Source organism: Salmo salar, chromosome ssa15 (assembly GCF_905237065.1).
Source record: "Salmo salar chromosome ssa15, Ssal_v3.1, whole genome shotgun sequence".
Taxonomy (NCBI): Eukaryota; Metazoa; Chordata; class Actinopteri; order Salmoniformes; family Salmonidae; genus Salmo; species Salmo salar.
In genome coordinates, this window is record NC_059456.1 from 29,274,476 (window position 1) to 29,301,985 (window position 27,510).

Consider the following 27,510-nt stretch of genomic DNA (forward strand, 5'->3'; position numbering starts at 1 on the left):
CCCTACACTGGAACCAAACCCTACACTGGAGCCTAACCCTACACTGGAGCCTAACCCTACACTGGAACCTAACCCTACACTGGAACCTAACCCTACACTGGAACCTAACCCTACACTGGAACCTAACCCTACACTGGAACCTAACCCTACATTGGAACCTAACCCTACATTGGAACCTAACCCTACACTGGAACCTAACCCTACACTGGAACCTAACCCTACACTGGAGCCTAACCCTACATTGGAACCTAACCCTACATTGGAACCTAACATTACGCTGCCAACCTTCAACAATAAAGGGAAAGGGTGTTTTTGTGTCATTAGTCAAGAGTCTAGTTGCCTGCCATTTTAATGGCCGTTTCCTTCACTGTCTTTGCGGAGAGAGGCATGTCTTTAATTCTCTGTATTATCTCGGTTTTGTTTTTGAAGTCTGCAAATAGGTGCTCTGATATTTTAATGAATGAATCCTTCCTGTAGTCACCATCTGTGAACGGTTTTCCACGCTTTATTATCTCCCGGGTTGCAACAAAACTAGCAGCAGTAGTGGAGTTTGGAGATGCAATCCACTTCTTAAATCTATCTTTGCGCTCCTCTAATATCTCCAGAAGTAATGCAATCGCACTTTTTCTCTCACTCCCAACTGGGTACTCGGCTGCAAATGTAGCATGCCTCCCCTGGAAATGTCTTTCCACGTTACTCTTTTTGTTATTTGACAACTTCTCATTACAAAGCAAACATGCAGGCAATCCTTCCGCATTGGCAATGAAAGCAAATGATTCGGTCCAAGAACTGTGGAATCCTCTGTTCTCCTCAGCTATCTTTCTCTTTTTCCCTTTGGGATCCATGGCCCATGACACACCCGCCGGTTTGTTTGCAACAGCCACCTGTCTGGCACTACGCCGAGCTGAAAGAAACGTGTGTCGCAGGCTATGACGTACATTTTCGTTGACAGAAATGTTGAAATTAAATATTTATTATACACATTTTTACAGCATTGGATAATAAATTATATTAAAACCAAAAATATATTCACACCATCTTTTTCCATTTTCATATTTTTGAAAAAGCTCCAGGGAGCCACTAGGGCGACGCTAAAGAGCCGCATGCGGCACTAGAGCCGCGGGTTGCCGACCCCCGGTCTAGACAGTCTAACCAGCTTATTTAACATCACTGAACAAACTACAAAGGGTATCTGTAGAATGACAGTTTACACCTGCTACACTGTGCCCCAAATGTGTTTGCTTGCTTTGTGTGTGTGCGTGTGCGTGTGTGTGTGTGTGTGTGTGTGTGTGTGTGTGTGTGTGTGTGTGTGTGTGCGTGTGTGTGTGTGTGTGTACAAAGTGTGTCTCTACTCAATGTGTGTAAAATCACACAGCGAGAGGGGCCAATGGCCCCTGAGTGGTTATTACTTAATTAGCCAGCACACGTCAGCCTCTCTTTGTGTCTCACACCGGCCCTCTCTTATCTGCAGGGCCCAGCTGGAGAACGAGAAGAAGAAGAGGGAGGACATAGAGAAAGAGAAGGAGCAGATGGAGAGAGAGAAGCAGGATCTGATGATGAGACTCTACCAGTTTGAGGAAAAGACCAAGAAGGCAGAGAAAGGTATGCCCCTGGAGAACAGGGTCTGACTGGTGAGGACACTAGGGTCAACCAGAGCACATTTATCACCTAAATCTAGGGAGATGTGTGAGTAAGAGAGACAGAGAATGTGTGTGTGTGCATGCGTGTGTTGGTGTGTGTGCTGCATTTTCATGCTGCATTAAATAGCTTAAAACAGTAATGATATTTGAGAAAATGACTCTGTTGACAACAATTTGCATTTAAATAGTTAGAAAATTCTGGTCTATTTTACTGGAAGTAGTAGTATACAGCTAGCCTTGTGCTATGTGTGACTTTATGTCCCGGTGGACCTTAGATAGCCCGGCGGTATTGTTTCTGCATGGTTAGATATCAGTTAGCAGGTTGATAAGGCATTTACTGACTGTCAATGCTTCCTCATCGACCTTTGTTTGTAACCTTATATATTATTATACATGGGTCGTATTCATTAGGCATGAAACGGAAGAAAAGCTACTAAAACAGGGAGGGACTACCTGAACGTGTCCAATAAGAATTGCTTGTTTTTGTTTTCCGTTGCAAAACATTTCTGTAATGTTTTGTTACGGTGAGCCCTAATGAATATGACCATGGTTTTTCTCTATATTCAGTCTAGCAGATAGCGTATACCTTCTCTCGGGTTTACTTAACCGGATTATTATTGTATTATTATTTCCATGAATATCTGTGGAGAGGGTTTAGGATTACATCATGGAAGTAGAACAACTCTGTAATTACAGTAAGTGCCTGGTGGTTCCATACTATCCATAATGCAATCATACATTTGTAAGATTTTGTACTTCGTTTTGAAGGTCTGCTTCAGAGGTCTGTACTATGTCTAGTACTATATGTGTTCCTTAGTGTAGTTCTGTAGTATGTATGGTACTATATGTGTTCCTTAGTGTAGTTCTGTAGTATGTCTGGTACTATATGTGTTTCTTAGTGTAGTTCTGTACTATGTCTAGTACTATATGTGTTCCTTAGTGTAGTTCTGTACTATGTCTAGTACTATATGTGTTCCTTAGTGTAGTTCTGTAGTATGTCTGGTACTATATGTGTCCCTTAGTGTAGTTCTGTAGTATGTCTAGTACTATATGTGTTCCTTAGTGTAGTTCTGTACTATGTCTAGTACTATATGTGTTCCTTAGTGTAGTTCTGTACTATGTCTGGTACTATATGTGTTTCTTAGTGTAGTTCTGTAGTATGTCTGGTACTATATGTGTTTCCTTAGTGTAGTTCTGGAGTATGTCTGGTACTATTTACTATATGTGTTTATGAATATCTCTGTCTTGCAGAGGTGTATTTGTCTTTTATCTGTCAGTGTCTCTCTGTGTCTGACCTGCATGAGGAGCATGTGTTTGGGTGTTTTAGGTGTTTTCCAGGTCGTCTTTGGTGCCTTACTAGTCTAACACGATGCACAGACGATCAGATATGATACCTTAGTCTGTGTATCGTGTTAGGCTACTATCAGATCTCACAACGCCTGAAAAAGTGTAAAACCAACATCTCTGAAACCACGTTAGTTTCAAGTTTCACGTTTTATTTGTCACATGCACAAGTGCAGTGGAATGCTTAACTTGCAAGCCCTTCACAACAGTGCAGTATTCAATATTAAATATATATTCTGTATTTTCTCTCTCTCTCTTCATCTCTCTTTCTTTTCCTTCTCTCTCTCTACCCCTCTCTCTCTTCCCCTCTTTCTCTTCCCCTCTCTCTCTCTACCCCTCTCTCTCTTCCCCTCTCTCTCTTCCTCTCTCTCTCTTCCCCTCTCTCTCTTCCTCTCTCTCTCTACCCCTCTCTCTCTTCCCTCTCTCTCTTCCCCTCTCTCTCCTCTCTCTCTTCCCTCTCTCTTCCTCTCTCTCTTCCCCTCTCTCTCTTCCCTCTCTCTCTTCCCCTCTCTCTCTTCCACTCTCTCTCTTCCCCTCTCTCTCTTCCCCTCTCTCTCTTCCTCTCTCTCTTCCTCTCTCTCTCCTCTCTCTCTCTTCCCCTCTCTCTCTTTCCCTCTCTCTCTTCCCTCTCTCTCTTCCCTCTCTCTCTTCCCCTCTCTCTCTTCCCCTCTCTCTCTTCCCCTCTCTCTCTTCCCCTCTCTCTCTTCCCCTCTCTCTCTTCCCCTCTCTCTCTTCCCCTCTCTCTCTTCCCCTCTCTCTCTTCCCCTCTCTCTCTTCCCCTCTCTCTCTTCCCCTCTCTCTCTCCTCCCTCTCTCTCTTCCCTCTCTCTCTTCCCCTCTCTCTCTTCCCCTCTCTCTCTTCCCCTCTCTCTCTTCCCCTCTTTCTCTTCCCCTCTCTCTCTTCCCCTCTCTCTCTTCCTCTCTCTCTCTTCCCCTCTCTCTCTTCCTCTCTCTCTCTCTCTCTCTCTCTCTCTCTCTCTCTCTCTCTCTCTCTCTCTCTCTCTCTCTCTTCCCCCTCTCTCTCTCTCTCCTCTACACTCCACTCCACTCCAGACCTGCAGGAGCAGATGCAACGTGCCATGCAGCTGGAGGTGGAGAGGAGGATGGCGGAGGACGAGGCAGCCCGCCTGGAGGCTGAGCGTCAGGCCGCCCTGCTGGCCAAGGAGGAGCTGGCTCGCCACGCCCAGGACCAGATGCACAACCAGGAGCAGCTGGTGAGAACCACCACACAACCATGTTGTAACATCATACAACAATGTTACAACCATCTTACAACATGTTACAACCATCTTACAACATGTTACAACCATGTTATAACATCTTACAACCATGGTATAACCATGTCACAACATCTTACAACATGGTATAACCATCTTACAACATGGTATAACCATGTCACAACATCTTACAACCATGTTATAACATCTTACAACCATGTTATAACCATGTCAGAATCATGTTACAACCATGTCACAACCCCCCTATAACCTTACTGCACTGTACCTTAACGCTACCATGTCACAGCAAATTGAAACCCCGCTATAACCCTACTATACTGTACTATACTGTACAATTCTGAAATTGACCTATCTGTGACACAAGACTGTGTTAGCCTGCTGAGCTTAAGCCTAGACACCACCTCTTCAACATGTAAAACTCCAAACCTCACCTCACTGTAGCGCACTGTGCAGAGCTGAAATGAACTCCTCCATGCAGCACTGAAGACTGCGCCTCTGTACCTTACTGTAATAATGTCCTTCACCACAGTAAAAGTGGACTACATCCCTTTATGCCAGACACTGTCCACCCCACCCTGCTCTGCACTCTGCTCTGCACCAGACCACACACAGGGTCACTGTAACAGACCTGACAGTAAACCTGTAGTCTAGGGTGAAGACTATTGACAGTGGAACACTGAGGCTGTTTTTATAGGGACAAGTTGGGACAACGACCCCATAACAGAGCAATGTGTCATGATAAACAGATAGACACCAGACAATAAGCCACTATAAAACACCAAAATGGTCAGTTTGCAAAGAAACAGAATGCAGGATACGCTACAGGTTTTGCTGTAATGGGGCTTTCCTCAAACATGTAATGTCTCGCTATGATCCATATATACAACAGGCACCACTAGTATGAACATCACAACACAATCTACTGTTTCTCTCAACATCTCCTCAGCTTTAACTAGGTAGACTGGAATCTCCAATGACTAAGCAGCAGTCTAGCCTAGCAACCTGTTGACTGTTTTCAATAGAGGCTGTGTTGGCCCTTTTTGAGCCAGACACCAATTTTCCAGCTGAACACACTTGACATAGGTGTTTTATGGTTAAGTATCCCCACTGTGTGTGTGGTGCTTTTGTGCTGGGCTTTGTGTGTGTGTGTGTGTGTGTGTGTGTGTGTGTGTGTGTGTGTGTGTGTGTGTGTGTGTGTGTGTGTGTGTGTGTGTGTGTGTGAACAACAAAGCAGCGTACTGAGCCCAACAATAAGCACTGAGCACTGTACACTACTCAAATGTACTCTACTGCAGGTCTCTCTGGTACAATGGTGTATCTACTATATGGCCCACACCATAGAGTTAGATAGAGGACTCCAGATGAATATAACCCGTTTTAATGGCGCTGCCCATGCTGTCACAGATGCCAGGTTGGCACAGATACAAATATGAGTCCTCTATCTAACTCTATGGCCGACACGGAAGTAATTATACCTCATCCCCAGATTATTAGCTCCAGCACTTGTTGAGACTGACTGGACTCAGGCCAGCCCCAGCACATGTTGAGACAGACTGGACTCAGGCCAGCCCCAGCACATGTTGAGACAGACTGGACTCAGGCCAGCCCCAGCACATGTTGAGACAGACTGGACTCAGGCCAGCCCCAGCACATGTTGAGACAGACTGGACTCAGGCCAGCCCCATTACATGTTGAGACAGACTGGACTCTGGCCAGCCCCAGCACATGTTGAGACAGACTGGACTCTGGCCAGCCCCAGCACATGTTGAGACAGACTGAACTCTGGCCAGCCCCAGCACATGTTGAGACAGACTGGACTCTGGCCAGCCCCAGCACTTGTTGAGACAGACTGGACTCTGGCCAGCCCCAGCACATGTTGAGACGGATTGGACTCTGGCCAGCCCCAGCACTTGTTGAGACAGACTTGACTCTGGCCAGCCCCAGCACTTGTTGAGACAGACTGGACTCTGGCCAGCCCCAGCACATGTTGAGACAGACTGAACTCTGGCCAGCCCCAGCACATGTTGAGACGGATTGGACTCTGGCCAGCCCCAGCACTTGTTGAGACAGACTTGACTCTGGCCAGCCCCAGCACTTGTTGAGACAGACTTGACTCTGGCCAGCCCCAGCACTTGTTGAGACAGACTGGACTCTGGCCAGCCCCAGCACATGTTGAGACAGACTGGACTCTGGCCAGCCCCAGCACTTGTTGAGACAGACTGGACTCTGGCCAGCCCCAGCACATGTTGAGACGGATTGGACTACTCCGCCTTGTACTGCTCTCAGCACTGAATTAAAACCTGTAGGCCTCCACACAATCCCCTCCACCCCTCGCTGTCTCTCCATCCCTTCCCACGGACCTGTGGTCTTTTGTCTACTGTACCCCAACTTTTTGTGGCCTGTCACCCTCCTCTGTCCTCCTCCTTGTCTCTCCTAGATGTGTGTCAGCCTCCTCACCTCTTTCCCTTTTCTCCTCTGTTCTCTCTCTCAGGCTGCGGAGCTGGCAGAGCACACAGCTAGGATCGCCCTGCTGGAGGAGGCCAAGCGGCGCAAGGAGGAGGAGGCTGACACATGGCAACACAGGGTGAGTCGCCCACACACACACATGGACAAATGCATGCATGCATATGTACGCACGCACAAGCACGCACAATTGGATGCACGCTCTTGCACACACACACACACACACACACACACACACACACACGCACACACACACACACACACACACGCACACACGCACACACGCACACACACGCACACACATGCACACACATGCACACACACACACGATCGGAGGTGAAACTGCATTAGAGCTGTTAAATCCACAAGCGGCTCCCGGCGCTATACCTAAAGCGGATATTGCCATTGGCTGCATGGAGTCGCATTAACATAAATCCCATTCAGCCTTGTTTACAAGTTGGAACACTGGAATGTGAGATGTAGTCTACACCTCCATTAGGCTGATAGAAATCCTAATTACCATGTTGAATGATTTTTCAATTTGAGCGTGATTATTTCTTGATAGCCTTCACTTACTCGCTCTGAACTTCTAACGAGAGTGGGACGGCTGTGGCTTCGTGACAATGAACAAGGGCAGCTGCTCACCGATTTGACAGCACCAACGCAGTTACACCTCCGACAACGCCAATATATCAGCTATGCGGGTGTCATCTATCGCCGGTTAACGCTTGATCTGATTGAATCTAGGCCTATGTCACACAGTCACTTAACTGTAGGTACTCTACCATTGATATGGAATCACTTTTTGCTGTGGCTCAAGATGAGAACAGGTTGTATTGTAATGTGGGGCATTCCACAGTGTTCTGTAGTAATAACCCTCTCTCTCTCCCTGTCCTCCCACCCCACCCCCTCAGGCTCAGGAGGCCCAGGACGACCTGCTGAAGACCAAGGAGGAGCTGCAAATGGTGATGACGGCCCCCATTCAGGCACCCCCTCCCCCCATGTTCGTGGAGGTGCCCATGTTTGTGGACAACCATGACGTTTTGATGGTGGAGGAGCAGAACGACAGCGAGAACAACAGCACGTACAGTGCCGACCTGCAGAACGAGGGCTTCAACGACCACCGCCTGGAAGAGGAGCGCCTCACCGAGGCCGAGAAGAACGAGCGTGTGCAGAGGCAGCTCATGGTAAGGGTGATTTAGTTCGCAGCAACACGTGCGAATTTGCAGGGATTGGTTGGTTGCTTAATGGGTTGAGTGATCGATTGATTGATTGTTTAAATCATTAATTCATTAAATCATTCAGTCTTGAATCATATATTACTGCTTGAAAATCAACCTACAGCTGAAGTCGGAAGTTTACATACACCTTAGACAAATACATTTATACTCAGTTTCACAATTCCTGACATTTAATCCTAGTAAACATTCCCTGTCTTAGGTCAGTTAGGATCACCACTTTATTTTAAGAATGTAAAATGTCAGAATAATAGTAGAGAGAATGATTTATTTCAGATTTTATTTCTTTCATCATATTCCCAGTGGGTCAGAAGTTTACATACACTCAATTAGTATTTGGTAGCATTGCCTTTAAATTGTTTAACTTGGGTTAAACGTTTCATGTAGCCTTCCACAAGCTTCCCACAATAAGTTGGGTGAATTTTGGCCCATTCCTCCTGACAGAGCTGGTGTAACTGAGTCAGGTTTGTAGGCCTCCTTGCTCGCACATGCTTTTTCAGTTCTGCCCGCAAATGTTCTATAAGATTGAGTTCAGGGTTTTGTGATGGCCACTCCAATACCTTGACTTTGTTGTCCTTAAGCCATTTTGCTACAACTTTGGAAGTATGCTGGGGTCATTGTCCATTTGGAAGACCCATTTGCGACCAAGCTTTAACTTCCTGACTGATGTCTTGATATGTTGCTTCAATATATCCACACAATTTTCCTGCCTCATGATGCCATCTATTTTGTGAAGTGCACCAGTCTCTCCTGCAGCAAAGCACCCCCACAACATGATGCTGCCACCCCTGTGCTTCACGGTTGGGATGGTGTTCTTCGGCTTGCAAGCCTCCCCCTTTTTCCTCCAAACATAACGATGGTCATTATGGCCAAACAGTTCTATTTTTGTTTCATCAGACCAGAGGACATTTCTCCAAAAAGTACGATCTTTGTCCCCATGTGCAGTTGCAAACCGTAGTCTGTCTTTTTTATGTCGGTTTTGAAGCAGTGGCTTCTTCCTTGCCGAGCGGCCTTTCAGGTTATGTCAATACAGGACTCGTTTTACTGTGGATATAGATACTTTTGTACCTGTTTCCTCCAGCATCTTCACATGGTCCCTTGCTGTTGTTCTGGGATTGATTTGCACTTTTCGCACCAAAGTACGTTAATCTCTAGGAGACAGAACGCGTCTCCTTCCTGAGCGGTATGACGAACAGGTCACAAAACTACTACTAACAGGTCCCAAACATCATCATGAAGGGACAATTTTAAATTAAACAAATAGCTAATGCAACAGTGATGTAACGTTAGTAGGGGATATGAGTCTTTGAAATTATTTGCCACAGATATAAAGCGCTCCACACGTCATCGTCGTTAAGTTGGAAAAATGGCAGAGAAAGGCAAGCGACTGCAGCGAACAGCCTTCTCTGCCCCTATTGAGTCTGCTGCTGCGCTGTGCTTTTAGCTGACCCAACATTACAACATAGCAATTGGTGCTTTGGAACATGCTGAAGTACGGACTGACTGCTGCGAACATGTCTACAACTTCATCAGCAAGCTGTCAAACTATCGTAATTAAGTGCCTAACTGTTTATCAGTAGTGCCCAACATCCTTAGCTAGCTAGATAAAATTCCATCCCTGCGTTTGTCAGTGAAGCTAGTTAGCAGCAGGCAGACTACAACAAGCTAAATCAGCCGATGAATTCACTAGCGACCGATATACTTGCACATATTTTGTAGAGAGATGTCATTTTGTTTTTACAACTTTCTCACTGTCTATCAGAGTATGCATCTGTGTCTACCCCTGTGTCTACCCATGTTTCATAGCGAGTGAGTCATGCACAAGACAGGTCGCGGGAGACAATGCTCGCAAAGTTGGGACGTCGAGTGTACATCGTCTCAATGCTCATTTAGCCCAAAACACTTACAAACTTGTGATCACTATCAAACACAACAGCAAGTGGCCACGTGATAAAGGGCTTAGGGTCCAAGTGTTTGGTTTGAGGTTCAGCCTATGGCTGAGATAGATAGATAGAACTTCATTGCCCCCTAGCAGTCACATATTCAATAGGACCACCATCCGAAATAGGACCATATTCTGCATTTTTTATTCATGTGGAATTAAATGAATTTGTCTTGTTGTTTTAACAGAAAACAGATAAAAATGGCCTTTAAAACGTTTAGAAAATTGTTCCATTTGTCACACCGCTAATTCTGATTGGATGGTACAGAATTACCAATATATTTCATATATTCATATATTTACTCGGTAGTCCACTACAACAGATAATTATAGACTAACAGGTGAAAACTACTTAGCCAAATATGGCATTCAAATTACGTTACCAGGGAGCTAATATGGTAGGTGAAAATATATGGTTAACAACTCGAGTTTCCCTTCCAGGAGAATGTGTCATTGTCAGCCTGGAATAAGCAGCCCAACAGAGGAATTTCTCTGTCAGCATTGTGGTAGTTTCTCAGAATAGCGCGGCTTCTGAGCAGAAGTGAAGCGTTTAACACAGTGCATACGTACTATTTGTGTCTAAATATAATATATAGAATATACTGGATATATTTATTGGATTATTATAAAGATCTGGTTCAAATCCAGATCTTCAATAGCTTGTTGTCCTGTTGTTCACTCATGTCCTTGGCATGTTCCTCCCTGGTTGACTTCTTCTTGATTCATCGTGTTCCTCCTTGCAGGCCCTGAGCTCAGAGCTGGCCCAGGCCCGCGACGACACTAAGCATACCCAGAACGATCTGCTCCACACGGAGAACGTGCGCGCCGGCCGGGACAAGTACAAGACCCTGCGGCAGATCCGATCGGGCAACACCAAGCAGAGGATTGACGAGTTTGAGGCCTTATAAGAAGGCCCCTCCCCAAAGGCCATGAGGGCCACACAGCCACGTACCCTTTCTGAATGGTCACTGAACTAATCCCTCCACTGCTATACACACACACACACACACACACACACACACACACACACACACACACACACACACACACACACACACACACACACACACACACACACACACACACACACACACACACACACACAGGAGCAGTATAAAGAGTGTGAGTGATACACACATCTGCCTCACCACTTTTACCAGTTCCCCCTTAGTGAGAACTTACTCCTGTAAAAAGGCTTTTCAAATTCTTGTAAGAAAACTTACTAGTGCCAAAATATATATTATTTTCTTTTAGCATAACAAATCTTCTTTCCGTTTTGATTGTATGTAATTTGATGCGATCAGACAAAATCACTCACCATTATTTTTAACCAGAGGTGTGATGATGAGTTGTGGGACTATACAGTAATAGTACGCCATGATGTACACCTGAGAGACATCAAGTACAGCCAATCAAAGCCTTGCTTTTTGGTGTTTTCTTAAATGTGGTGTCAATGTTGAAAAAGGGTAATATATATTTATTTTTTTCTGACAGGGACCACTCAGAAAGGGGAACATACAGTATATTAACTTTTACTCTTACTTGCAGAAAAGTGTACTATGTTCTGTTTCATTGTGTTTTTCCATAATATTTGAACACTTTCATTTATGTTTAATATTGCTCTTCAGTATCTGGGAAATCATGAATAGTTTACTATTTATACGATAAATGGGTCATTTAAAAAAGGGTTATTTCCTCTTGGTTTGTATATTTCTCCTATTCTACTAATGATCACAAGAACATTTTAAATGTATCAGGTTCTATATCAACCAAAATAATGATAGATTTGTGTTCCATAAGGTTTTCTTTTAGATCAGTAAATTAAAGAGATTTATTTGTAAATTATAACTTTTTTTTTTACTTTAGAAAATATTCCACTGTATGTCATCAAATCAACATAAGGAGACCATGCAGTTCACAGTAGCTAGCAGCATTTTGCCATGCAGTTCACGGTAGCTAGCAGCATTTTGCCATGCAGTTCACGGTAGCTAGCAGCATTTTGCCATGCAGTTCACGGTAGCTAGCAGCATTTTGCCATGCAGTTCACGGTAGCTAGCAGCATTTTGCCATGCAGTTCACGGTAGCTAGCAGCATTTTGCCATGCAGTTCACGGTAGCTAGCAGCATTTTGCCATGCAGTTCACGGTAGCTAGCAGCATTTTGCCATGCAGTTCACGGTAGCTAGCAGCATTTTGCCATGCAGTTCACGGTAGCTAGCAGCATTTTGCCATGCAGTTCACAGTAGCTAGCAGCAGCATTTCCGAGGCATACGTGCATCTTCTCCAGGAGAAAAGTGCTTATACAAAAACACTTAGGACTCTATTCAGTCTGCTTCACTGAAGCGTTACAGATTGCGTTTTAGAAACTTAAAGGTCATTTCCGATTGAGCCGACACATGCAGCGTTTACCGTGAATACAGTCTCACCGTTCCCTCTCTGTGGATGTGTACTAGACTGGGTTTTTACTGACACTATAACCAAAACAACACACAATGCTGCCGCTGGCCCGCTGTTCTTTATTTCAACTGGATTTTATAATGAGGTGTTTAGCATATTGGCAATAAAGATCTATGATTACAGCTTCATACTGTGTTTTCACTTTCTGCTTCCTGATCTTCTGACTTGAGGGAAAAACGTTAGCTAGGGGTTACAGAAACTCATGAACAGAAAGGACAAGAAGAAACTAAGAAAGAATGAGACAACCACATGTTTTCTTATGTTGTAGACAGTCACTTTCTCAGACATTTAATGTTATCAGGTGAGCATGCTTAAAGCACAAGGAATATTCCCCTCAAAATACAACTTAACATGATTTTCCACTTTAATACCTTAGTTGTAGGCCATTTCCCAAGGAAAGTGGAAAAATCATGTTGGGTTGTATTTGAGTGGAATGTCCCTTTAAAAACAGTAATAAAGAACAATAGGTTTCCTTTTGGAGTAGGACATCCTTTTAATACATTAAAGGTCATCAATTGAACATAAATAGGAGGGACTTTCACTAAGCAAGGGCCTGAGGGTCAGTGCAAATAGAGCTAAAGGTGGAGTAGGGGCTCTATTCAGTCTGTATTGCTGAAATGTAAAAGTCATTTCATATTGAGCCGACATCCGCAACGTTTCCCATAAATGCAGAATTCGCTAACGCGGGAGCATTGCCTTTAAATTTCAGTCACGCTGAATCTCTGCGATGTGGATTGAATAGAGCCCTTAAAGTGCCAAGGTTTTTCTTGTGGGAAGACCGTGTCCAGTCCAGGGGCTTTTTTTCTGTTGACTCTGACATCATGTTCTCCTGCTGTTGATGTTGGCCTGCATGGGTAAACTAAAGTCATGCCACATGTTGGGTGTCTGCAGCACCAGTTGCCATGATGACCCTGGGAGACACGTGGTTAACAGAGAGTGCCAGGTCAGTGACATCAGTCCTTCCTTGCTTCCTCTCAAATATTTTTTCAATGTTTTCTAGTTCGGTGAAACCAGAGACTGCACTAAGCTGAGTCCATCACACAGAGAGATAGCACGAGAGAATGAAAATAGAGAAATTATATGCTAAGGAGAGAGAGTCCTCAATACCCTGTAAGGTGAAATTGGTGAAACCTGTTTCCTCAGATGGCTTTCTCTAAATTCCATTAGTGTGAAATATGACATTTGTGCTCTTGTTAATTCAATTCTCATTGATGTTTGACTCAGACTGTCTGGCATTTTAGACAACTGAAGTTGGTATTAGATAAAGTAAACCCAGTTGAAGAATTTATAAACATATCACATAACAACGTATCTCATCTCGAGCCCCCTTGGATGGGCCTGGTCAAACTTTTCTATTTACGCCATTTAATTTTCATGCAAACTGATTCAAATCTACTGTATGATTGTAAAGGTATGACAACCACCCATATTACCGGCTTCCATTCTGACCCAGCCCAGGAGGCGGTCTGAGAAGGTAAATGGGGCGTGGTCCCAGAGGTCAAGCTCCAGAGTGCAGATCTGGAGGTCATAGGGCGTGACTCTGCTGAAGAGCAGCTGGTGAAACCACGCCGGACTGGGCTTCTTCAGGACAGGGGTCCTCTGGACCAGCTCCCTGGGCCCGGGAAGAGTCAAGCACCTAAAATACATACATGTAAAGATAAACATATAGTTGATAACACAGAAACGTACTGTATGTATGCATGACACACACATGTACTCATAGATACATAAACACACACAACACACCTAGAACAGACAGACACACAACAATATCACACCCCAGAAAACACACACTAATCATACATTTACCCTTTCACATAGGTGTTCTGACTGGTGTTTGCTTTAGTGGGCAGATTTTTGGCACCAGTGATGAGAACAGTGAGTTGACCAACATCATGTGGTCCAATATGAACCTCTGTGAGGAGGAAGAAAATAAATCAAGGTCATTTCAATCCAATATAAGGATCTTCTGACCACTAGTGCTGTAAAAACACACTGTAAACTGTTTCAAAATTAGGTCTTATTCATTAGACACCAAACAGGCGAAAACAGAATGGAACAGGGAGGGACTAACTGAGATATAAACGTTTGTTTTCTGTAGCAAAACGTTTTGGTGCGTGAACGGTAGAGAGTCAACTTACCATCTGTGTGGCAAACCCAGGATGGCTGGGACAAGGAGGTGAACTTCATTCTGACCAGCAGTTCTCCTGCTGTATCCTGCTCTACTGCACTCCCTTCTGGACTCTCAGGCTATTGACCGAGAGAGAAAGAAGAGTGAGAGAGAGAGAGGACAGAGGAGACATACCAGCAAATTGAACAAAACTTTTTCCCAAAAATAACCCAAAATATTGTTTTATGAAGATAAAGGGTATTGTGTGAACGTTGCTTCATGGTCAGCGGTTGTACCCTACCTTTGGCCACAGGGGGTACCAGTTGGAGCCCTGGGTGGTGCTGTCCTCAAATATACAGCCCTCCAGTGGGACGAGGACCTCTCCCAGAAACACCTTCTTCTTCAGGGTCGCAGAGTGCCACACAGACACCTGCAGAGTACTCCTGGACAACAAGGGGCTCTCAATCTTGCACTGCATCAGGGAATACAACACATAGGTGGGTGAAAAACAGGAGATTTCATTGCCATGTAGCCTATTTCACTCACTAGTTTTAAGCCAGTTCAGGGTATTCTTTAGACACCAAATTGAAGCTTGTTTTGATTTTCATTTGAAAAGGTTTTTACTACGTTTTGTAGTGTCCAAATGAATATGACCCATAATATTTGTCTCCTTACCTGTAAAATTTCATTATAAATGGGATCCGTTGTGTTCCTCTTGATAGTTGTCTTCAGTTTGCTGCTCTGAGACTTCTCCGGCAGTAGGTAGACTTTGACGTACCTGCCCAGGATGTTGACACATACAGTACAGCGTGAGGAGATCTAGTTTGCAAATGGATATATCAGTACAACAGAGTAATAATCTGGTATCAAAGACATAGAATTACTAGAATGGCCCTCCCCATTCAAGTCGGCCTTCAATGATGGGTAGGGCCTATTTCTATAATCTGGTGTATTGAGTATTAATGCTTACGGGTGACACTTCTTCCTCTTGATATCTCCATACGCCAGGTTTCTGCAGCCGTTTATTGTGATCTCCAGGCAGGAAGTGATGTGGTTGAAGGTGATGGCGAGCTTTAGCTCCCCTGTCACTCTGTTGATCTCCAAGAGACCACAGTCTGTACCAGTGCTACTAGCACTACTGCCCTGTAATATATATATATATATATATATATATATATATATATATATATATATATATATATATATATATATATATTTTATATACAGATCAACATGTCACATTGCCTCTAAAAGGATGTTATGACTGCATAATGCAGGTATGTTCTGTAATTAAGTATTCAGATGATTTGGATGCATTCCTTTCCAACTTCTCCGCCAGCTACAAGACAATGCAGCTATGCGAGACATGAAAAAGACACGACAACCACATAACAAACACTAACAACAATTCTTATCTGATAAAATGTCAAATTGATTATGAAGTTTGGCACGAGCTGCTGTTGCACAAATCCCTGTGTTCTTTATGTCTCTTTTCTTCATCATCAGGGCACTCAACTCACCCTCTTTCCCCATGAGTACTCTGAGCCCAGGGAAAGGTCCTCATCCGCCCCTGACGAGGCACTGCTCTGGTCATCATTCCGGCTCTTCTTGAACAGGTTGGTAAGACTGGGACCTTTGGTAAGCTTTGAGGAGAGAGGTTGTGTCTGTTGAAATATAGTATACTTTTGTTCATTTTCTAGTGAATTTCCAGGGAAACCCAATTGGTACTTGAATCCGGGTCCCTGCGTCTGTCAGTCCAACATCTTAGCCATTCCACCGAGAGGCTTGAACCTCTTGACAAGATGGAAATGTCTATTATTATTAAAGGTTGTTCCAATAGCTGTTTCTAAAGTCTCCGTCTTTCCTGTCTGAAATAGTTGTCAGTGTCATACGATCAATATCTCACTTGGTTTTGAACATGTAGGTGGGGTCTCTTTGATTTTACCTCAGGGGTTTGACGAAATATATGTGGTCTGTCTGACTGGATAGTGTGATACTTTGACAAAGTTGAGGGGTTGATATGTATTTGGTTTCTCTTACATTGTTGTATTTGTTGATGTTTGATTCAGAGAGGCTTTTCCAGCCAGTGCTCTGTCCCCGCCTGTTGTCCACTGTAAGAAGATCCTGTTCCCCTCGTACATCCTGTTGCGACCTGGAGAACCCTGCAACCCGAACGGTAGGGAGGATAACACACACAGACCGTCTCCATCCATAACATAGCACTTCTGACGTGCTGCTTGCGAACAAGCTTCAATATAGATATCATATCTTATCTTATTTCCTATGTGCGGTTTCCTTAACACCAACGGCTGAGCGCAAGGATATCTTATCGACAAATTACATTAAGGTTTGCGATAACGCTCAGAGGAAATGTGTTACTGTTTTGACTTTCTTGGATCCTAGTTCTCACCAAGATGTACATACAATTACTTCACATTGAAAGATCATATAGTTTTGTTTTTACAGAGACCTTGGCTGCATTTCAAAATCATAAAAAGACACACCCTAGTCCACTTACCCTTGCCTTATGCCCTTGGGGGAATCCCTGTAGCCATATTTGTCGTTGGTCAAAATGATTAGCCAAGCAAGGGAAGTTTGCAACGTAAACTTCTGCAACAGAGGTTTCCTGGACTCAAACCCAGGATTTCTAGTGGTACAGCTAGTACAGTGATGCAGTGCCTTAGACCACGGCACCACTCGGGAGGACCAGGGTGTGTCTGTTAAGTGTTTGGAATGCAGCCCTTTTCTTCGTTAATACCAAAATGGCTCAAAAGAGTCACTTACTTCTCATGTGGCTGGTGAGGGAAACCATCAGGTCCTCCATAGACTTGGTGAATGGTTTTTTAAAGGAATTCTTCAGTCCCTAGAGATGATTGACAATACATTTGACAGACCAAGTCATAATTGTGGTTCATGAAACTGTGAAGGAGTGAGCCCTTCACAACTTATTTATTGGATAAAATAAGTTGTATGCAGAATCCCTTTCATTTTAACAATTCATCATTCCAGGCAATAATATAGCTGCAATGTCAATTGCACCTCTTGGAATTTTGAACATCATGTTCAAATCATCTATAAGTAACTTTGTTGAGCTTCAATCAATTTGAGATACTTTTGGATGATTTGGACATGATGCGTTAAAAATTCTAATATCGGGCCCATGACTTGAGTGGGATTTGTGCCACAAATGCTAAAATGTTAGCATGTGGAAACAGTGCCAGGGAGACATAACCAAAGCATGGATTGCTGCCATACCATGTCCATTGACTGCTTACAGAGTAAGGAAACCAATGCCATTTTGTAATTTGGGTGAACTATCCCTTTAATTGGGTCTGTATCCTGATTAGCTAGTAAATTGAGTGGCTGTTTTAACACAGGTGTGGTCCCTCTGACCTAATTATTGAAGAAACTGCCTTTAACAGCATGTGTGTCATTGTTTGAGAGATTATTGTGTGTGTAAGGTGAGACAGTTTTAGCCATACATTGTGTACCTTTTTACTTGGTTTATCCTGCCCTTTTACAATAAGCTAAGCATTTTTGCACATGTTACTTCTCAGATGGTTTTTAAAGCCTTTTAAGTGGTAGATCATTTGGATATCTTTATTTCACCTTACCCCTGATCTGCTGAAGGATGGACCATCGTAATAGGGTGGAGGGGTTGGCGGAACGACTGTTATATGACTGGAAAGTGAAACACACACAGAGAATGCTATTTAAAGAAATTGTCCAGGGTTTCCATATTTCTATTAAACATGACCTATAATTCATTACAATATAAGTTAAATACTTTTTCTTCCCCCAAAAATTGTAATTAAGTAGTTTAAAAAGCAGCTTTTCAGTGTTTGAACGGTGTGGGTGTATACTGGTCGCTAAAAATATGAATAACAAGTAAACAGCTGATTGGCCAGGCCAGCCAATGAGCCAATGAGACGTCTCGGCCAAAAAAGTGACATCACGTTATATGAGGAAATGCCAAACATTTTTGAAACAGTCAGATAGTTTGAAGTGGGTTTTTTTAAGTGTTTTTTTTTCTCTCACAAATGTATGCTTTGGCCACACAAGTATAGGATCAACCATTATTTGGGCATGACTTAACAGAATGAGTTTTTAAAAGTGATATTTTCACTGAACAGTGTTTTGCCCACCAATTTCTGATGAAAATATATATATATTTTTTTTATTTTTAAATATTGACTATGTACATACCTGCATCTATCTGTGTCTTATATCTTTATCAGACACTATGGTCACATAATACAGTAGTATACAATACATTTACAAATTATGACTGCACATCGACTCACCTCAACCTCTGGTAAGACTTTAGTAGTTTCTCCCCAACAGTCTCATGCCTTTCTGTAAATTAAAAGAGTATTGCTATAGCTGCCAACACCAGTACACATCCACTATTAAATATTACTGTTATGCACTCTATCCCACTCTCCCGGGCAATGTCCTAGCAGACAGCAACAATGCATTATTCAGTCAAAGCAGTTCTCTAAACCATACACACGTCAGAAGATTATGTAGAAGACCGCTTTTCAATACCATGCAAACAACTGAAACACATCTAGCTGTATGATGTATTACTTGACTAGTCATGTACTGTATAGCTGTGTTTTTAGACATACAAGGCATTTTTACATTTTAGTCATTTCATGAGTGCATACGGGTTTTTACTTTTTCATACTGACATTTTACTTATAAGAGAATTATGCATATGAATTATGAGAGAATAGGGCATGTGAGGGGTAAAGGAAACAAACCTGTGTCAGGTGGAAATTTCTTGTCCCTTTCTTCCAAAAACCATTCCCCGGATCTGATCTTAACCTCCCTAAGAAGTGTGAAGAAATGGATTTTAGATTAATTTCCTTTGTTTATCAGGGCTGTTAAATTCTGGTCCTGGAAGGCCGAAACACTTCTGGTTTTGTTTCTACCTGCTAGTAAATTACACTCCCCTTTTGTCCCTGGTCGGAATTAGTCCCTTATAAGAAGGATAGGATGAAAACCAGAAGTGTTTTAGCCCTCCAGGACTGATATTGAACAGCCCTGGTTTAGATTACAAAGGAAATACTGTACATTTTGTCAGTTCATTCTCTCAACATGTTAACACGCCTTAAAATATTGAATAAAGGATAGAGGATACCAATAATAAAAAGGTTAGAGCAGACGTTCTATGTTACGGCACTGACATGACAGTATGTTATTGCACTAACATAAAAGTATATGTTATAACAATGAAATAACATTCTATGTTACAGTGCTGACATGTCAGTCTATGTTACAGTTCTGGTATTGACATAACATTCTATGTTACAGTTCTGACATCTAAGTCTATGTTACGGCACTGACATGCCTCCTACCTGTAGGCGTGGCAGACGGTACACTTCCAGTGCAGGGCGGACACGCCCACGCGACACTTGTTGCAGATGCGGTGGCTGCAGCCTCGGCACACGGCGCCCGAGTTCCAGAACATTCCCAGCGGCCTCTGACAGCGGGCGCACGTCCTTTCGCTGTACTGCCGGGCAAAACTCTTGGCACCTTTCCTTCGGATCTCCTGTAGCTCCGTCTTCAGCCTCCTGTAACAGTAGATGGTGGCAGGTAGAGATACAGCACAGGAGGTTGGTGGCAACTTAATTGGGGAGGACAAGCTCGTGGTAATGGCTGGAGCGGAATTAGTGGAATGGTATTAAACACATGACTTCTATGTGTCTGATGCCATTCCATTCGCTCCGTTCCAGCCATTATTATGAGCCGTCCTCCCCTCAGCAGCCTGAGGTACAGTAATGATGGCAGTGCTTTAACTGTATTGATCATCTCTTCGCATCCACTTTTCCTGTCAGTCAGCCACTGGTAATTCATTCCAATTAAATGCATTATAGTATTACTGATACATTTTGCACCAACAATTGTGAATACTATTTTGAGGAGCATCAGTTCAACGTTGTCATTGTCATTTTAAGTCTCCACAGATCCTGAAGTACCCTCTGAGTGTTGTTGTTATACAGTGTGTCCATGCAGTAAATGTGAAAAGCTTGGCTGAAGTAAATTATATTGTCTACCTTATCCTGTCGTTATCCGTGCTGCGTAAAAGTTTGTCTCTCTGAAGAACCTCCAGAATCTTCTCTCTCTCCAGAGTCTTGAGCACGCCCAGATCCATCTGTAAAAATGTGAGTTTCTTTCTTCTCTCTTCCCCACTTTACCTCTCTAGTCTCTCCTTTTCTCTCTCTCTCTCGCTTATTCTTCTTGTCTCCTTCACATCATACCACTGTCTCTCCCTTTCTCTCTTCTCCCTTTGTTCCACCCTCTTTCTCTTTTTATTGGGTGCCGGATGCTGCGACAAGCTGGACGACGTCTTCACTTGTTACCAGACTGAGGGCAGAATGAAAGTCATGTTGATTTCGCTGCACAGTCAGAGACATCCCATGTCCCTGTCACGATATTCACAGAAGCTCTCTCCGCTTCGCATCCCAGACCTTGATATGTTTCTGCTCTGGTGACCACCACTAACTCTTACACTCTGCTCTCTAACCCATTCATAGTGTTGCATCCAAGAAGCAAACTCTGACCTATAGTCGCAGGGATCCTCTTCACAAAGTCCGATGACTGATGTTCACTTTGTTCACTAGGACAAGAAAAGAGCAACCAGTCATTCAGTCATTGTAGCCCTCACAGTAACGTCCCACTCACTAAGGCAGAACAGGGAAAGACCAACAGAATGACCATGCCGTATGCTGTGCACAGGAGGTTGGTGGCCCCTTAATTGGGGAGGACGGGCTCGTGGTAATGGCTGGAGCGGAATAGGTGGAATGGTGTCAAATACATGGTTTCCATGTGTTTGATACCATTCCATTGACTCCATTGCAGCCATTATTATGAGCCGTCCTCCCCTCAGCAGCCTCCACTGGTGCTGTGTATAATGCTACAGTATCAAAGCCATCTGATAACCCATTGAACGTATCTCGCCCTTCCTCCCGACTCCTGTATTGTACACTTTCCCTTAATGTCACAGTGCTTTGCTCAGAATAGTAAATCCCATTTGGTCCTGCCACAGCGCCCACATGCACCGCTCCTCTCACAGCAAGCTGACTACTCTGCTACGGTAATGTAGTGATGCTCCAGTGAAGGCATCACACACACAGACACACACGCACACGTTATCCAAATGCCAACCGCTGCATTATTAATGTCTCTGTTTTTCTTTTTTCACTCTTTTCTCAGAGTGTATTTTAGTTTGGGAGGCGGGATGTGAAGTAGGGTGAGAAAGAGCATCATCAGAGTGTATTTTGGTTTGGGAGAGGGGATGTGATCTGAAGTATGGTGAGAAAGAGCCTCATTAGTGACTGGATGCCACCATGTGTTGTCTCTGCCTTTCTCCATGGCAGCAGAGGGCCACTGTAAACAATCAGTGTCAAAATTAATGTGATCAGTCCCCCATGGCGAAGCAGCAGCATCTTTATGGTTCTGTCCCAAATTACACCCTATTCGCTACAGCCCTATGGGTACTGGTCAAAAGTAGTGCACTAGATAAGGAATAGGGTGTCATTTGGGACGCATATTCTGCATTTCTGATAAAGAGAGTGGACAGGAGACACTGAACAGTTATCAGCCCTATATGGCTTTACAGGCCCAGTGCAGTTAAAGTTCATACTGTACAACAGCTTATGAAACTAATACTGTAAATACTGTATTTTAAATCAGTTATTTCCTGATAGTTGCTGGTTGAAAATACAATCTACTGGCTTAAAAAATAATCATCGTGTGCTGAACAAGTGACGAATTTCCGGGAAAGGGCGGTCCATTTAAAAATCATTACTTCCTTTCTCCCTCGCCCCTTGCCCTGCAAGGGGAAACACGTCAAACGTCATGATAGGTGGTCATATGTGTACACTTCATTTGAGGGTGAGGGAATAGGGTGTGTATTTTAAGTGTTTGGAATGCAGACTCTGTTTCGTGTAGAGAAACAGAATGTGAGCTCGTGAGATCAGGATGGTTCATACGAGGCTACTGCTTTGATTGGTGCATCTAGAAATCTCAAGCATCTATCCGATAATGAAAAGGCATCCGCACATTTATTTTTTACGGATGTATCTATTTCGTGCTGTTGTTACATTTCTATAGTTTTTTCGTATCCGATGCGTTCAGGTTGTTGATACCAGTACATACAGTATAATTTGCGGCGTGCATCATGATCAAAGTCATAGCCTATCATTTCACTTCCCCTAGTTGTGAGAACCATGTCATGTGCACGGGCCAGTGTAGTGAACTATATTTAATTCAACTCGAAATGTAATGACATTTTACAGTACCTTGGTGGTAGTGTAACTAAATTCAAATCTTGGTAGTGTTTTCAGTACTTCATTACTTTTTGACATGTGGTGTAGCTAACTACTGGAACTACACACTACTTTTTTTGCTAAACAAAAACCAAATATGGGTGAAGTTGGCAAGAATTTACAGATTTGTTTTACTTAAAACCTGCTTAATTTTCGCTTGAAACACTTTTTGTGTGCCTAATTCTTTTTGTGTTTAGGCTAAATTACACATTCTGTTGACATCGGACTCCAGAGTGATCTGTTTTTGCAATTTATGGTCTATGACATTTCAGATTTAGATATAATTATCTAGTAGTTTAGATGTAGTGAACTACTTTTTCTAACTTTAGCTTTAATGTAGCTGAACTTCTTCCAGTGTGAAGTAATTGGTAGCTAAGTAAACTATATTTTCAGAGTAGCTTCCCCAAGACTGGCACGGGCTGACTTGACATTGCTGTAGTTAAGCCAAATAGCCTGCCAGCAGAATATTAAAGGTTGCACCATGTCCATTATAATGTAGTCCAAACCGTTCAATAGTTAGGCTAGCCATATTACTGGAGCTAATTTTATTCTTTCTATGGCGGAATCGCTGCCGCAATTTATAGAATATGACAAAACGTTAGAGATAACAATAGATGGCAAAGTCAAAGATACTTCCTATCCATCTGTGGCAAAGTTTTCCCTAACTGCTTCTGACAAATCCAGCCCCAGAACCAGCCATAGCCTAGCCATCTGGCTAATCTTTTGAATACAGTGTAGCAACAACATATAACTTTAGCTATCTAGATAAAGTTAGCATGCTAGCTAGCTACACTGACAGTTTCTTTTTGTTATTTCTCCACTTCACGTGGAAATCACCACAACATTCCCATCCCCAATTAGCGAATACGCATTATCAGCCTGTGTCATTCTTTGAAGGTGAAACCTAAACGAGAATTTCCGCAATAGGACAGAATTATGGGGGGGCTTTAAAGCAAAATTCCTACAATTCTACACAATTTGTCATGACTTATGCCATGTTACTATGATATGAGTGAGAATGACTAACAAGATCAATGTGGCCCCCTAGTCATGTGCGCTGTGTGCCTGGTTGGTATTCGGCCATGATTAACACAAGTTTAGATAGCTGACCAATTGTCAGCTAATTGAGTGACTGACATAATAAGAGAGAAACTGCTGATGCACAACCAAGTTTTGAAATTGAATGAAATTGTATTTTACTATTCTCACTCTCAATAGTAAATTGAGACCTCGACTGAGTTACTAAAAAAAGAAAGAAAAGTGGGCCCCATGAGAGGATAGTGCGTTCTCACCGCAGCCGGGGGTCCTAAGGGACCTCTTATGCCTGGAGCCGGCCCGGTGTGTGTGTACGCACGTGTATGTGTGTGGGACCACATACTTGTCTGTCTGCTGTGAGAACTCATGGGGCCCACAGACACGTTACCCAAGCATATAAACGTTTCCTGGAAGAAGTTAGCTCGCTGCTAACCGAAACTTACTTACCTTACTCAACTCGTCTGAAGAGATGTACATAGCAACAGGAGACTCCACCATTTCTTCAGTGGTGTAAAGTAATTAAGTAAAAATACTTGAAGTACTACTTTAGTAGTTTTTTAGGGTATCTGTATTTTACTTTACTATATTTTTTACAACTTTTACAACTTCACTACATTCCTAATAAAAATTAATATTTTTACTCCATACATTTTCCCGACACCCCAAAAAATTACTATTTACATTTTGAATCCTAGCAGGACAAGAAATGGGCTAATTCACACACTTCTCAAGAGAACATCCCTGGTCATCCCTAATAACTCTGATCTGGCGGACTCACTAAACACGTGCTTCATTTGTAAATGGTTTCTGAGTGTTGGAGCGTGCCCCTGGCTATCCGTAAATGAAAAAAACAAGAAATGTATGCCATCTGGTTTGCTTAATATAAGTCATTTGAAATTATTTATACTTTTACTTTTGATACTTAAGTATATTTAAAACCAAATACTTTAAAACTTTTACTCAAGTAGTATTTTACTGGGTGACTTTTACTTGAGTCGTTTTCTATTAAGGTATCTTAACTTTTACTCAAGTATGACAATTGGGTACTTTTCCCACCATTGCATTTCTGTATCCTCACAGTTCAACACAGATACCAAATAAAGCTCCTCTGAAATAGGTTGAATTTCTCACCAGGGTTGAGATCAATTTCAATTAAATTCAGTCAATCTAGGCAATGATAAGCAATGAGTTTCTCCCTGAATTGTTAACTCCCTGAATTGACTCAATTGAAATGGAATTGACATGTGGTGACTCCAACAGTGTTTCTCACAGAAGAGATCTAGCGCCCATCGGCTGCCGAGGCTATGGCTATGCAGACAACTAAAAGAGAGCACAGATGAAACAACCACAGAATAGAAACCTATGCATTGCTTTGCAGCAGATTCAGAATGAGAGAAATTTCAAACACCTACAGTACCACTCACAGTCATAAAGACAAATCCTAAATCCTTGCTCTGTAGATGCTGTAGATCACTTCTAAAAGTAATTTACCTCCTTAGTATACTGCTGAGCATTGCAGTAATGGAATACACAATAGTCCTATACTGTAGATGGCAACTGGAAGGACTAAATCCTAATAATCATCCAGCAATGCCAGGGTTAGGTAGAGGCCACCAAGCTGACAAGGCCTTGAGGCATTGACCTCATGGAATACCTAGTTTCTTATCTTATCCTTAAAGTTGCCTCATGTGCAAACCAATCAAACAAAGAAAAACCAATTGTGGCACTTACTGAAGAACAGCTACTGTATCAGCTGCATGAGCCGTTTCCTCTCAAAGCCCCCCCCCACCAAAAAAAGTCAAACAGTCAGATGAAGACAGGATCTTACCTCTTGAGCTGAAGCCTCAGCACAGCGCTGTTTGTATGACTCTTGGTCACCCTGAGAGAGGCAGATTCTTATGTGCAGCCAAGGTAACAAGGAAAACACTTCACTTTCTGTTTCCTTCCTTCCTGCTGTCACACAACTGCTGCTTGACAGAGCTGAGGTGAATGAGGTTGGTTGAAGTGGCCCCGGGTGCAATTTCTTTTTCCTTTGGTTTTCTTTGTTGAGGGCCCGGTTTAGGATGTGTGTGGCAGTGGTGAAAATATTTTTGTAAAATTACCCAGTGTTAATGGAACCCCATTGTGAGAGGTTTCGTTGTTGTCTTGTAGGCTCTGCTTAAATTTGTGCTGTCTGACACCTGGAGTTGCAAGAAAAACGGTCCAGGAACAAAGGACAATTTTTTATTTAACTATGCCCAAGGACTAGTCAGCCCTTTATCGCTCTGGTACAGTATCCAGAGCACTGAATATTGAATGTGGTAGAATAATACTATAGTATCCATGTCTGGTTTCTGTCTGAAACGTGTTCACTGAGGATAACTCTGATGCTATCTATATGGATGTATGATCTCAGTGGTAACTTGTATCTGTACAGGGTGAACTCTGAATTACTATATGCAAAAAGGTTTTATGGTCCTCTCAGGCAGTGGCAATTTTAGCATGTCAATCCTGGTGTGGCAAACTCAAAGCCACTACACAACACAACACTAAACAATGCATTAATTGCACTATAAAGCTGACAAACGGTGCCCACAAACTGTTAGGGCCTACATAAAGCTGTCTCAACAGCAGAGCTTTCTTTACAGCACCATGGAGTAAATCCTTACCACTGCTACACCTGGCTATCAGCAGAGCCTTGTCTGGCAGCGAAACAGTTCATTCAGCCTCATTTACTGCCTTTAAAAAAACATAGAGTATATGCCTGACTTGCTGAAGTAAATGTGGTTTCACTGACAATTGAGATGTACAAACTATGGCATAAGGGGACGACGAGCAGATAAGAGGCAATCCGTAATTTCGAGTAAGACAATGAGCAGGTTAGGATGGATGTACTCATATAACTATTTGTTCAGCAGTTTTGAACTGTACAGCGACAGAATTCAGAACATGGGCTGTTCTTACAGTATTCTCCCTGTACACCAAGTCAGAACTGTAGGATAAATAAAGGGGGCAGACAATGAAAGCTCTTACAATATTTGATGATGACATTTCTCTAAAATAGGCTATAGGCTACATGTGCACCACCAAGTCAGAACAGTACGCTAAGTTATGAGGGGGAAAGGGACCAAATTATTAGGGTGAGGCACATGGGCCAGCTTACTAAACAACATGCACATAGCATTACTTCCTTAGCTACAGTATAATATCTCCCTGGCAAATTATATCATTTATGCAGCAGCATACAATACATTTTGGGACTCACCTTGTTGTGCTGTGCTCACTTGAACAGGAAGGTGGCACGGTGGTCCTTAGTGGGCAAATTTTGTATAAAATTGGCATTTTGATGGTGCTTTCAAGAAAACTGGGAACTCTGGAAAAAACAAGGTCTAGGCCCAAGTTCCCGACTTGGAATTCCAAGTTGGATGTCCGTTCAAAATGTATTTTCCCAGTTGGAGCTAGTTTTTTTCAGAGTTCCCAGTTGTCTTGAACTCACTGAAGTCAGAGATTTCCCAGTGCCGAGTTTCCAGTTGTTTTGAACTTGGCAGAAGGCATACTGGATTGACAGCATGGCCAATGTAGAATGTTTATAATTTTAAGTTTGGAAAACAGACCCTTAAACCCAGACTTGGACCACATACCCACTCCACTGAATAGCCGGCTAATGATTTCTTTGCAAAGCTTGCAGTTAGCCACTGATTTCTTCCAAACCACTCATTGTTGAATTTGCG

At 42.9% G+C, this 27,510-nt stretch overlaps 2 protein-coding genes across 5 annotated transcripts in view; one reads left to right on the forward strand and one right to left on the reverse strand.

Annotated features, from left to right (window-relative positions):
• ezrb (ezrin b) overlaps positions 1-12,447 on the forward strand; it is a 64,493-nt gene extending 52,046 nt beyond the window's left edge. Inside the window, exons 11-15 of the mRNA XM_014143991.2 lie at positions 1,472-1,602; positions 4,037-4,197; positions 6,713-6,805; positions 7,599-7,871; positions 10,608-12,447. Of these exons, the coding sequence (XP_013999466.1) occupies positions 1,472-1,602; positions 4,037-4,197; positions 6,713-6,805; positions 7,599-7,871; positions 10,608-10,772 (823 nt within the window). The 3' untranslated portion in view covers positions 10,773-12,447. The remainder of the gene's footprint in view (positions 1-1,471; positions 1,603-4,036; positions 4,198-6,712; positions 6,806-7,598; positions 7,872-10,607) is intronic.
• Positions 11,771-25,694, reverse strand: sytl3 (synaptotagmin-like 3). Of its 4 annotated transcripts, none has more exons than XM_045695604.1 (16): positions 25,629-25,694; positions 20,492-21,054; positions 19,793-20,008; positions 19,196-19,263; positions 18,734-18,785; positions 18,044-18,110; positions 17,214-17,292; positions 16,470-16,591; positions 15,950-16,093; positions 15,400-15,572; positions 15,105-15,207; positions 14,731-14,901; positions 14,461-14,569; positions 14,129-14,234; positions 13,753-13,955; positions 11,771-13,230 (listed from the first exon to the last, which is right to left on the reverse strand). In XM_045695604.1, the coding sequence occupies exons 2-16, from the start codon at positions 20,587-20,589 to the stop codon at positions 13,139-13,141; spliced, it is 1,803 nt and encodes a 600-aa protein (XP_045551560.1). In that variant the 5' UTR covers positions 20,590-21,054; positions 25,629-25,694; the 3' UTR covers positions 11,771-13,138. The 4 variants fall into 4 exon arrangements, with proteins under 4 accessions (XP_045551560.1, XP_045551561.1, XP_045551562.1 ...); XM_045695605.1 differs by lacking the exon at positions 25,629-25,694 and adding an exon at positions 25,532-25,621; XM_045695606.1 differs by lacking the exon at positions 25,629-25,694 and having other exon boundaries at positions 15,950-16,072; positions 20,492-23,021.
• Positions 25,695-27,510: the final 1,816 nt, after the last annotated feature.